At 38.7% G+C, this 12,198-nt stretch overlaps 1 protein-coding gene across 2 annotated transcripts in view; it reads left to right on the top strand.

Moving 5' to 3' along the window:
* LRP6 (LDL receptor related protein 6) overlaps positions 1–12,198 on the top strand; it is a 156,025-nt gene that overhangs the window by 61,397 nt on the left and 82,430 nt on the right. For both annotated transcript variants that reach the window (XM_066264382.1, XM_066264372.1), the window contains one exon: positions 10,042–10,239. In XM_066264382.1, coding sequence (XP_066120479.1) covers positions 10,094–10,239 — 146 coding nt within the window. In that variant the 5' untranslated portion in view covers positions 10,042–10,093. The remainder of the gene's footprint in view (positions 1–10,041; positions 10,240–12,198) is intronic.

The following is a 12,198-nucleotide window of genomic DNA, read 5'->3' as shown; positions in this document are numbered from 1 at the left end:
GGTTTGGAAGCACTCATCTTCATCAAATCATCTTCTGTAATTCCTCTGGTGTGTCAGCTCTTGAATTTCTCCAAGATTCATATTCTGAACCTCTACCGCCTTTTTTTTTTTTTTTTTTTTTTGCCAGCTCCACAATCTCTTTCATGATTTCCTTGATGGGCTCTGTTGTGAATCCTGTGAAGTCATGAGCAACATCTGGATACAGTTTTCTCCAGCAGGAATTTATTGTTTCAGGCTTGATGTCTTTCACAACTTTTTCTAGAATAATGGTGGCATCTTCAGTGGTGTGATCCTTCCAGACTTTCATGATGTTCTCTATATCTGGGTTCTCTTCCATAGTTTGGGCAATCCTTTTTCATAGACTACCATGTGTAGTGAGCCCTAGAGACTGAATTAGAGTTGTTTTTGTGGGCAAGTAGAGCATTTTGATGGCTTTGGTGTTGAACTCACAGGGTTCTAGATGGCCAGGGGCATTGTCCAATACGAAAAGAACTTTAAAAAGCAATCTCTTACTGGTAAAGTACTTTTTTACTTCAGGGACAAAGCATTGATAGAACCAGTTCAGAAAAGAGTTTTTCTGCATCCAGAAGACTGGCAGCTGGTGTTTAAAAACCTGTTCAAGGACCAGGTCAGTTAGCTCAGTCAGTTGCGGGTTTTATCCCCAGTCTGGGTATGTATGGGAAGCAACCAATGTATGAATAACTATGTGGAAGAACAAATAAATGCTCCTCTCTCTCTCCCTGTCTCCCTTTCTTCTTCTCTTCCTTTCTCTCTCCTTCTCTCCCTCCTGCCCTTCCTCCCTTCCCCTCTCTGTCTCTCTAAAATCACCAAAAAACAAAGCAAAACAAAGCAAAACAAAAAAAAAACCAAGAACAACCTGTTCAGGCAAATATCCTTTCTCCTCAGTGATATTCTTTTTTTTTCTTTTTAATGTTTAAAAAAAATTTATTCATTTAGAGAGGAGAGAGAGTGAAAGAGAGAAAGAGAGAGAGAGAGATTGAGAGAAAGGGGGGAGGAGCAGGAAGTATCAACTCCCATATGATGCTTGACCGGGCAAGTGCAGGGTTTTGAACAGGCGACCTCAGCGTTCCAGGTCGACGCTTTATCCACTGCGCCACCACAGGTCAGGTCTCAGTGATATTCTTAATGGCATCTGGGAATTTGTCTGTTGTCTCTTGAATGACAGAAGTTGCTTCTCCTGTTATCTTGACATTTTTTAAGCCAAACCTCTTTCTAAAATTATCAACCCCCTCAAAAAATTATCAGGCCATCCTTTGCTGGCATTAAATTCTCCAGTTTTAGATCCTTTTTATCTTCATTTTGCTTTAAGTAGCCATATGATTTCACTTTTTCTCCAGTCATATAATTTTATATGTATCCCCCCCACCATTTTTTTTTTTTTGTGGCAGAGGCAGAGAGAGTCAGAGAGAGGGACAGACAGACAAGAAGGGAGAGAGATGAGAAACATCAATTTTTCGTTGCTGTTCCTTAGTTTGTTCATTGATTGATTTCTCATATGTGCCTTGATGGGGGGTGCTACAGCAGACCGAGTGACCCCTTGCTTGAGCCAGCGACTTTGGGCTCAAGCTAGTGAGCCTTGCTTAAACCCGATGAGCTTGTGCTCAAGCTGGCGACCTCGGGGTCTCTAACCTGGGTCCTCTGTGTCCCAGTTCGATGCTCTATTCACTGCGCCACCACCTGGTCAGCAGGTATGCCTTTCTTATAGCAATCCTGTGCCCAAATAAAAGCTGCATTTTCAGTGTGAAATAAAAAGGTATTTGACAAAATGTGCAAGGTTTTCATGGCTGATGGCATACCGGTAGCAATGGCTTCATGTATTCTTTCTTTCTTTCTTTTTTTGTTTCACCACAGTTTTTATGCTGTGTTCATCTTGAAACAGCAGGCAACTTGACTGTAGACCTTAATCTACAGTACACATCAAGCAATTCAAATTTTTCTTGTGATGTCATGACTTTTTTTTCTGCTTCTTGGGAGCAATTTCAGTATAACTAGTGGCTTTTTCAAATTGTCACAAACCTCTAAAAATTTATCCTATATATTTTTTGGAAAAAATTTGCATTCAAATGAAACTCATTTCAAACCCATGTTGTTCAAGGGTCAATTGTATACTATTTGAATAGTATACATATATTTTTTATTTTAGTGAGAGGAGGGGAGGCAGAGACAGACACCCGCAGGCCCACTAGGGGGTGATGCTCTGCCCATCTGGGACCCTTGCTTTGTTGCAACCAGAGCCATTTTAGAACCTGAGCAGAGGTGGTGGAGCTGTCCTCAGCGCCCTTGGCCAACTTGCTCTAATTGAGCTTTGGCTGCAAGAGGGGAGGAGATGAGGGGGGAGGGGTGGAGAAGCAGATTGGTGCTTCTCCTTTGTGCCCTGACCGGAAACTGAACCCGTGACTTCCATACGCTGGGCTGATGCTCTACCACTGAGCAAACCAGCCAAGGCCTGAATTTTATACATTTTGATGAAAGTTCCTAGGTAATCTAACATAATCCCTCTTTTACCATTTTTGGCAACATTTTCTAAACTGCAGACAAAAGATTTTAAAGGATGTATGTTGTAATGCTCTTGTTCATATCTTATAAGTAAAATGAGACATTTGTGCAATATATTAAATGAATTAACAAAATAAAATCTTAATTGAAGGTTGCCTCTGTATAAAGAATTTGTTATCAAAAGCTTGAAAAGTTGTAGAAGAAATTTGATTATCCATTTTTATTCTCACAGATCTTTGTATATTTCCATTTAGTAAAAGTTAAGCAGTAATTGAACTTTTAAAATCCCATTTGTCAAACTAGTAAATGTTTGAAGACTATGTGGAAGATTGTTAGGCAGATGGAATTTCTTTGGTCCTTTACTTCCTTACATGGTTTTCCACAGCTTCATAAGAACTGTCACCTGGTTAATTATTAGTTAATATTTAGGGTCAGCTGGTTAATGAATTAAACACATTAACATCACTTGTACAGAAACCAAGTGCTATGGATAAACAGGTGTTTGAGAAAGTCAGATTTATTTTTATTGGTTCTAAACCCTGTCTGAGTGCATTAGAATTCTTTGGGGGAGCTTTTAGACAATATCGACGCCTGAGTCCCAGCCCAGAGCAATATAATGAGAATCTCTGATGGAAGAACACATTTTATTTATATTTTTAATGAGTTTCCCAGGTCATTCTCAAATGTTGCCAAGGTTAAAAATGTAGATATTTCACGCTGCTGTTGTTGATGGTATTATTATTATGAGTAGTAGTTTATTTGTGTGAGGAGGGATGTGGACAAACTAGAAAAATTATGCTAAACATAACTCATTTTAGTCTCTAGATTTCTCTAACAAACTATCATAGCAACAAAATTTTATTTCTCACAGTTCTGGAGTTTGGGAAGTTCAACATCAAGGTATTGCCAGATTTGCTGTTTGGTTAGGGCCTGCTTCCTTGATTGCTGTGTTGTTTTTTTCAGTGTAATCTCACATGGAGAAAAGGGCTATGAAGCTTTCTTGGGCCTTTTTTATTAAGACACTAATCCCATTCATGAGAGCTCCATCCTCCTGACCTAATCACCCTAGAGGTCACATCTGCTAATACCATCACCTCAGGAGTTAGGATTTTAACATAGGAGTTTCGTTTTGTGGTTTTTTTTGGTTGTTTTTTTTTGTGACAAACAGAGAGAGACAGAGAGAGCGATAGATAGGGATAGGCAGACAGGAACGGAGAGAGATGAGAAGTAGCAGTTCTTCATTGTGGTACCTTAGTTAATTGATTGCTTTCTCATATGTGCCTTGACCAGGGAGCTACAGCAGATGGAGTGACCCCTTGCTCAAGCCAGCGACTTTGGGCTCAAGCTGGTGAGCCTTGCTCAAACCAGATGACCCTGTGCTCAAACTGGTGACGTCGGGATTTCGAACCTGGGTCCTCTACATCCCAGTCTGACGCTCTATCCACTGCTGTATTCACTGTAAGCCTGGTCAGGCTTAACATATGAGTTTTTGAGAGATAAACATTCAGACCATAGTATAACTGTTAAGTACTGTACAAGTACAATTCCAGTTTCTCTATTCAAGAGTTGGTTATCTCATGATTATTATGTATTGATGATTATTGGGTTTTGAAGTTATAAAGGTGTGGATAAAGCAAACAGTTTGCTTGGTTTTTCTTTTACACCTCGTTTTATTCTTTATGGTGATGTAAATATCAGATCTCATGAATTGTTCCCTTATGTAATTTTTCATCAAGATACTATTTCAGATAAGTGTACAGTTGAAGTATTCAGGATATGATTTCCCTGACAGTTTTCTGTCAGTCACAGTAGATTGAGGGAAGAGCTGTGGGACTTTTGAACCATGCCATTTGTAAGATGGTGGGGGAGAGAGGCTATGAGTCCTTGTTGGTGTAAGAGTGGAAGTGACTTTGTTTAAACATTTGAAGTAATGCTTTGGGATACTGTTTGGATCTAAAATGTGCTAGTGTTCATAGTTTTAAGCAATAAATACGTCTAAACAGAAAACATAATTTTAAAGCAGTTATTGGGTTACTTATAGAATTTCCTAAATTATAGAAGAACCAGGCTTGGAATCTGGCCAGGAACAACACTCCAAAACCATATCACAGACCTGGGACAGTGATGGCACCACTGTAAAGTGGTGTGTTCACTACAACTTATACTCTCTTAATGACTTGAAGCAGCAGATACTCATAAAACTGCTGCCAGTGCTTTCTTGTAAAACTGGCTGGATTAAAGAAGGATGAACTAATTCAGATTGGATTTGCTTAGCCACTGCTGTTTGCCCCCAACCTCACCAGAATGGATTGCTTGCGGTCATTGCTGCAGCTGCCATCTTTGCTTTCTTTTCTTCCATCTTTTTTTTACCTCCTCCTTTCCTTGGTTTGTCAGAGAGGCAAAACCCAGATCTAAATGCTCTTGTCCTAGTTGTCACAGTAGTTTTGAAGGTAAATACCACGTGTTTTCAATTTCTTTAGTTTCAGAATGTGGTTCTGCCTTATAAAGTGAAGGTTTCTTCAAACATAGAAAGGTAGTTTCTATGCTAGATAGTCATCCCTAAATGCCAAATATCCATCACACTCTGAGACTGAATGGCCAAAGGATTTGTTTGTATCTTTGCCTTGATTTGAATGTTGTTTGCATTTCCCCCTTTTTCATGTTGAAAGATTGAGGTGAATGGTTGCTATAAAAGATGACAGTTAATATAAATACAAATTTTGTAACTGAACTGAACCCTAGAAATAATCTAAGCCAATCTAAAATATACCAATTATAAGAGCTAATATTCCTTTAGAAAATGCCATTTGCTGAGAAATCTTCTTTACTCCTGATAATGAAACCAGTTTCTATCCCTGTTAGTCTTCATAAAGAAGATGCTACATAATGTAATGAACAACACCCTTATAATATCCAAAGGGACAAATTTCTTTGGTATTTGTCCTTACAGCATCAGGGCAAAATGCAGTTCAGTAAAAGCAGATAAGGTGAGCTGGGGAAGTGAGCTGAGAGAATACTCAAGGGCAAAATTCTTCTTAGAAACTAATTTGGGAATTCCTATAATGTATGAGATAGGTAATTGACGTCCTTATAACATATATGGATCCTGAGCACTTCCTGGCCTGTTGCTTCGCTATTGTTTTTATTTGTTTAATGACTTGCTCAACTAATTCTTTAGAATGTGTTTCCTTCTCAGTGCCTGCTTCTGAGGTCACTGCTCACTCAATATTTTTATTTTTCACTCTAAAATTTATTAAAAAAGTAGGCTATAGGCCTTGGCTGGTTGGCTCAGTGGTAGAGCATTGGCCTGGCTGTGGAAGTCCCGGGTTCGATTCCTGGCCAGGGCACACAATAGAAGCGCCCATCTGCTTCTCCACCCCTCCCCCTCTCCTTTTTCTCTGTTTCTCTCTTCCCCTCCCGCATCCAAGGTTCCATTGGAGCAAAATTGGCCCGGACGCTGAGGTTGGCTCCGTGGCTTCCGCCTCAGGAGCTAGAATGGCTCTGGTTGCAGTGGAACAACTCCCGGGATGGGCAAAGCATCCTCCCCTAGTGCAGTGGTCCCCAACCCCCAGGCCGCGGACCTGTACCCATTTGGTACTGGTCCGCAGAGAAAGAATAAATAACTTACATTATTTCCATTTTATTTATATTTAAGTCTGAACGATGTTTTATTTTTAAAAAATGACCAAATTCCCTCTGTTACATCTGTCTAAGACCCACTCTTGACGCTTCTCTGGGTCATGTGATACATTTATCCAGCCTACCCTAAAGGCCGTCCGTGAAAATATTTTCTGACATTATACCGGTCCGTGGTCCAAAAAAGGTTGGGGACCACTATCCTAGTGGGCACGCCAGTTGAATCCTGGTCGGGCACGTGCAGGGGTCTGTCTCTGCCTCCTCACTTTTCACTTCAGAAAAGAAAAAATAGGCTACAATTTGGAATTTCTAAAGAAAATATTTGAAGAAAAATTTTCTCTTCCTGGAAGGCTACTACTTTTTTTCCTTAAAATTTTTTTTTTATGCCTGGCTTTCAGCAAAAAATGGGTTGCCCCTGAGTCACTATATTTTGTGTCTGGTAATTGATTCGTGGTTGTTCTTAAATGCCTTGAGCCAGTGTTTCATCATTTTTCCTAGAATCTGTTTGTGGTTTGGGGAATCTTTTCAAATTTTAGGAAGTACAGTATACAGATGGTATGCTATAGAATTGTACACCTGAAACCTTTATAAATTTGTTAATCAGTGTCATGCCAATAAATTTATTTAAAAGGAAAAAAATTTATAGAGTTTAAAAGTTTGTCTCACATTTAACCAGAGACTAGTGTTCAAGGGTTCACTCTGGTGTCTCTTGAGCAGGAGCAGCCTTATGCATGCACACAACCTTACTGACCACCAAGGGCGAATGTATACTTACTTAACAGGGCCCTCTTCAGTTTCTCTCCCAGGATCTCCCTATTAAATTTCTGTCTAGTATGCCACTTTGTTGCCTTCTACAACAAGTATTACTGGGATTGTATGCCACTGAGAGAGATCACTCTTGTTTTTGAAAATACTCCTAGGCAGAGATTTTTCCTTTAAGTACTCCGAATAAAAGCAGCCCCCTCTTTCAGGGCCAGTTAGTTGCCAATCTTGATGGCCTGCCATGTCTGCTCGGGGTAGAACTTCTCTGCTGCAAACCCAGCAGTGCTGTGGATAGTGTTGCTCTAGGGAACCTCTAGCTGAAATACTACTTTCCTTACTGAGATTTGGTAAACTTTCTTAAATAAATATTTCTCATTTTATTGTATGTCCTTTGATCAATTTTAGAGACTTTAGTTCTTTTTGACAATCTTTTCTTGCTTTTTTTAAAAATTGGTTTTAGGGGAGATGATTTGCTGAGCTTCTCATAGAGCCATTTTGAGCACACTGCCCCTTTGTTCTTTCGCTTTCCTCCCGCCTTTCTTCACACCCAAGCTCGTCAATTCACCTCCAATTTTAAAAGTCTTCAAGTATCTTTATATTGCTCTAAGATTAAAAAACAAATTCTGACATGGGCCAAAATTTCCTTCTTGTCGTTTTATCTTACATCAATCTAATCATTCACCTTTTCCTCATTGTGGACATTATCCAATCTTTATCATTAGTAATTTAGGGAGCATTTTGCCTTTTACTGTTTACAAACCAAGGCCCTCACCAGTGGCATAAGTGTTGGAATCTGAGGAATATGGGTTTGATTTTCTGTTCTGCATTTATTAGCTGTGTGACTTTGAGCAGTGTGCTAACATTTCTGAGTTTTCTAAGTCTGAAATAATGGTGATGGAGATAATATTTTATAACATTGCTATAAGTCTTAAGTAAGGTAATGTGTGGAAAAGCTGCTAGTTAGCACAATGCCTTGTAACAAGAGAATATGTTTATTCCCCACATGATATTCTCTTCCTATCACTTAAATAAATAATTTATATGAAATATCAATATGCATAAGTGGAATCATTCCAGTACCACCATTCCACCAGTTTTTCGAGTGAAAGTGGTACCTGCATTTCAATTGTATTTAAACATAGTGAGTACTTTATATTTATTTCATAGTACCCATTTAAGTTTTTAAAAAGTGCTTTTAATTGAAATACGACATATTAAGAGTTTTATCTTTAAATTAAGGAAAATTTTCTTTTTCCTTCTGGAATGAGACTTAAGATTTTCTTTTCTTTTTCTTTTTTTTAAGTGAGAGGAGGGGAGATAGAGAGACAGACTCTCGCATGCACCTGGACCAGGATCCACCTGGCAATCCTGTCTGGACCCGATGTTTAAATCAACTGAGCTGTCCTATCCTCAGTGCCTAGGGCCAATGCTCGAACCAACCGAGACACTGGCTATGAGAGAGGAAGAGAGAGGAGGAGGAGCGGAGGGGTGGAGAAGCAGATGATCACTTCTCATGTGTGCCTTGATTGGGAATTGAACCCAGGATGACCCTATGCGAGGCTAACGCTCTGTCTGCGAGCCAACTGGCCAGGGCCTCTGTTTTTTAATTCTGAAAAAATTTCAGTTATGTAGAAGCAAAAATAGTACAATGAAATTCTTTATACTCTAAACATAGTACAATGATCATATTTAGGAAATTACCTTTAGTACATTTCTGTTATGTAATTTGACAGTCCATTAAATACAGGTTTCCCAATAGTGTCTTTAAAGTATTTTTCTAATTGATTAGTATATAAATTAAGTGCATGCACGTAATTTAGTTACCATGGTTCTTTATTTTTCTCTAATCTCTTTGAGTGGTTCCTCAGCCTTTATTTGACTTTTAGGACATTGTTTTTTTTTTTTTTGTATTTTCCTGAAGTTAGAAATGGGGAGGCAGTCAGACAGACTCCCGCATGCAACCGACCGGGATCCACCCGGCATGCCCACCAGGGGGCGATGCTCCGCCCATCTGGGGTGTTGCTCTGTTGCAACCAGAGCCATTCTAGCACCTGAGGCAGAGGCCATGGAGCCATCCTCAGCACCCGGGCCAACTTTGCTCCAATGGAGCCTTGGCTGAGGGAGGGGAAGAGAGAGAGACAGAGAGGAAGGAGAAGGGGAGAGGTGGAGAAGCAGATGGGCACTTTTCCTGTGTGCCCTGGCCGAGAATCGAACCCTAGAATCCCGCACGCCAGGCCAATGCTTTACCACTGAGCTAACCGGCCAGGGCCCTTTTTTTTTTTTTAATATAACAGAGACAGAGAGAGAGAGTCAGAGAGAGGGATAGATAGGGACAGACAGGAATGGAGAGAGATGAGAAGCATCAATCATCAGTTTTTCGTTGCGACACCTTAGTTGTTCATTGATTGCTTTCTCATATGTGCCTTGACTGTGGGCCTACAGCAGACTGAGTAACCCCTTGCTTGAGCCAGCGACCTTAGGTCGAAGCTGATGAGCTTTGCTCAAACCAGATGAGTCCACACTCAAGCTGGCGACCTCGGGGTCTCGAACCTGGGTCCTCCACATCCCAGTCTGACGCTCTATCCACTGCGCCACCGCCTGGTCAGGCAGGACATTGATATTTTCAAAGGCCAGTTGTTTTTCAGAATGTTCCTCAATTTGGTTCTATTTCTTTATAAATTTATTCAAGTTATATATTTTTTAGTAGAAATATTGTGTAAGAGATCTGTGTTAAAGATAGTATATCTTTTCCATTTCATCACCTATATATGATGCTAGTTTGTTCCCTTATTAATGATACTAATTTGAGGTGGTTAAGGTGGTGTCCACCAAGCTAATTTTCTTTAAAGTTATCATTTTCCCCTTTGTCATTAATAAGTAATATGAGGGAGATACATTGAGATAGGGTAAAAACCCTTTTCCTAATGAACTTTCATAAAATGTTTTTTGCATCCTTTATGATGCTTGCCTCAATCAGTTAATACCAGGTAGATTATTAAAATTTTGGTAATTTCTATTGTTTTAATTGTAGTGTTCCTGAGTTTTCTTTATATAATAGTGGCAATTATGAAATACTTTGCTGTTAACCTGCTTATGTCATGGATTTATTGTTTATGTGTTTTTTAGATTCATATATTGGACAGACTGGGGAGAAGTACCAAAGATAGAACGTGCTGGAATGGATGGTTCAAGTCGTTTCATTATAATAAACACTGAAATTTACTGGCCAAATGGACTGACTTTGGATTATGAGGAACGGAAGCTTTATTGGGCAGATGCAAAACTTAATTTCATACACAAGTCAAATCTGGATGGAACAAATCGGTAAGGTTGCCTTATAAATTTGATTTTTAAAGTTCAAACACTATGATGTTTTGATATGTTAATCAAATTATAAAGCCTAATTTTATTAAGAAGAAATTAGTGTTATTTTTTTGCTAAGTGTTAAGAGGGAAGAAGAATACACTTTTTTTTAAAATAATAATTTTATTTTTTTAATGGGGCGACATCAATAAATCAGGATACATATATTCAAAGATAACAAGTCCAGGTTATCTTGTCTTTCAGTTATGTTGCATACCCATCACCCAAAGTCAGATTGTCCTCTGTCATCTTCTATCTAGTTTTCAAGAGTACACTTTTAAGAGTTTCTCTTAAAAGGTAACTATATTTCTCATCTATTTTTATAGCATTTAGAACTTATGACCTATATTTTTTCCTTTACTCTGAATTAATTTACTTCTTCAGTTAGGCTCAATCAGAGGTAGTACTTCTAGTCTTTCCAAGAATGTTTAGAAATGTGTGAGGAATTTTGGTTAACATGAGGACTGGGAGTGCTACTAGCATTTTAGTTTCTAGGGGGTCAGGGATGCTGAACATTGTGCAGTGTGCTGGACACCCAATACAGGGGCTATTTGGGTTACAACACAGTTCTGTTCCTATGACAGTGATGTAACCCAAATTTTGGTGTAAGTCGAAACACATGCTAGCCTAACACAAACGGAACACTTGCGCTTTTAACAGTCCAAAATGGCGTAGGTAGGCAAACTGAGGGACACCAACTCCCTCACTCGTATGCCACATTCGTTCACCCACATAGTCCGTAAGTACAATGCTAATGACGAAAGTTGAAATACATCTGAATTTTTAAAAGTTTTTTGGGAGTTAGCATCATAAACTTGAAAAACTTGAAACATCGTACGTTGAGACTGTTGTAACCCAAGGATCCCCTGTACAGTGAAGAGTCATCCTACTCAGAATTACCCATAGGGCACCTTGGTGCTGCTTATGGAAGCTCATTTAGCAAATATCTAGATTAGGACAGTGGTTGACACATTTTTTCTGTAAAGAGCCAGATAGTAAATGTCTAAGGCTTTGTGGGTCATATACGACTTCTTGTTGCAACTGCTCACAAAAATTAGGGGATATTTCAAAGTGAATTTAAAGCAATAAAATATCTCCTAATCTTTGTGAGCAGTATACCATTTTTACCTTTGGTATTGTGGTGTGAAGACAGCTATAGATAATTACATAAGGGAATGGGTATGGCTGTATTCCAGTAAGACTTTGTTTATAACATAATATAGTGAGCCAGTGGGCTGACTCCTGGACTAGGAGAAAACCTACTGTTTGCATATTCTATATACCCCAGTATTCAAGGATGACAGTTAAATACATAAACATGAGATTTCTACTGAGATCATATTCCTATTTTTAAAGACACTATTTATGTTCTTGTGTTTGAATGATTATTTGGGTTTCTAGTGGTCTCATTTTAAGACTACAGCAGAAATCTAAAGAGCCTTAGGTAGAATTAAAGGAATTTTTCAAAGGGAAAGCATTTGTCAGTTATCTGAGTGATGAATCATGAAGCATTTAACAGTATTGAAAACCAGGAAAGATTTAAAAGAAAGTATTAAACTTTTGTAGTCATGGAATTGTAATATTTTTTTGCCTTGTTTCAAAAATGAATGAAATTACTTTCACCAAGGTTGTTTAAAAACAGGAAAAAAGTGATGATGAATATAAAAAACATAATGTTGTATTTGAACTTCAAATTTGGCTTTGAGAGGGATACTAGGAATTCAATATGCCATGTCATAGTTATCTTGACACCCTTGGAATACCCACACAAAAACCAATGAAACTAGATAACAAATCTAAAAATACATTATAAAACTAATCTCAGGCATCCAGAAATAAAAACATGACCTCCGTAGCACTACCATATGCGAGAGTAAAGAGAGAGAAAAAGAAGAAGAAAGAAAATGAATGAATATGGGG

This window comes from Saccopteryx bilineata, chromosome 1, assembly GCF_036850765.1.
Source record: "Saccopteryx bilineata isolate mSacBil1 chromosome 1, mSacBil1_pri_phased_curated, whole genome shotgun sequence".
Taxonomy (NCBI): Eukaryota; Metazoa; Chordata; class Mammalia; order Chiroptera; family Emballonuridae; genus Saccopteryx; species Saccopteryx bilineata.
Note: the sequence above shows the minus strand (reverse complement) of the source record. Positions and strands in the feature narration are given on the sequence as shown.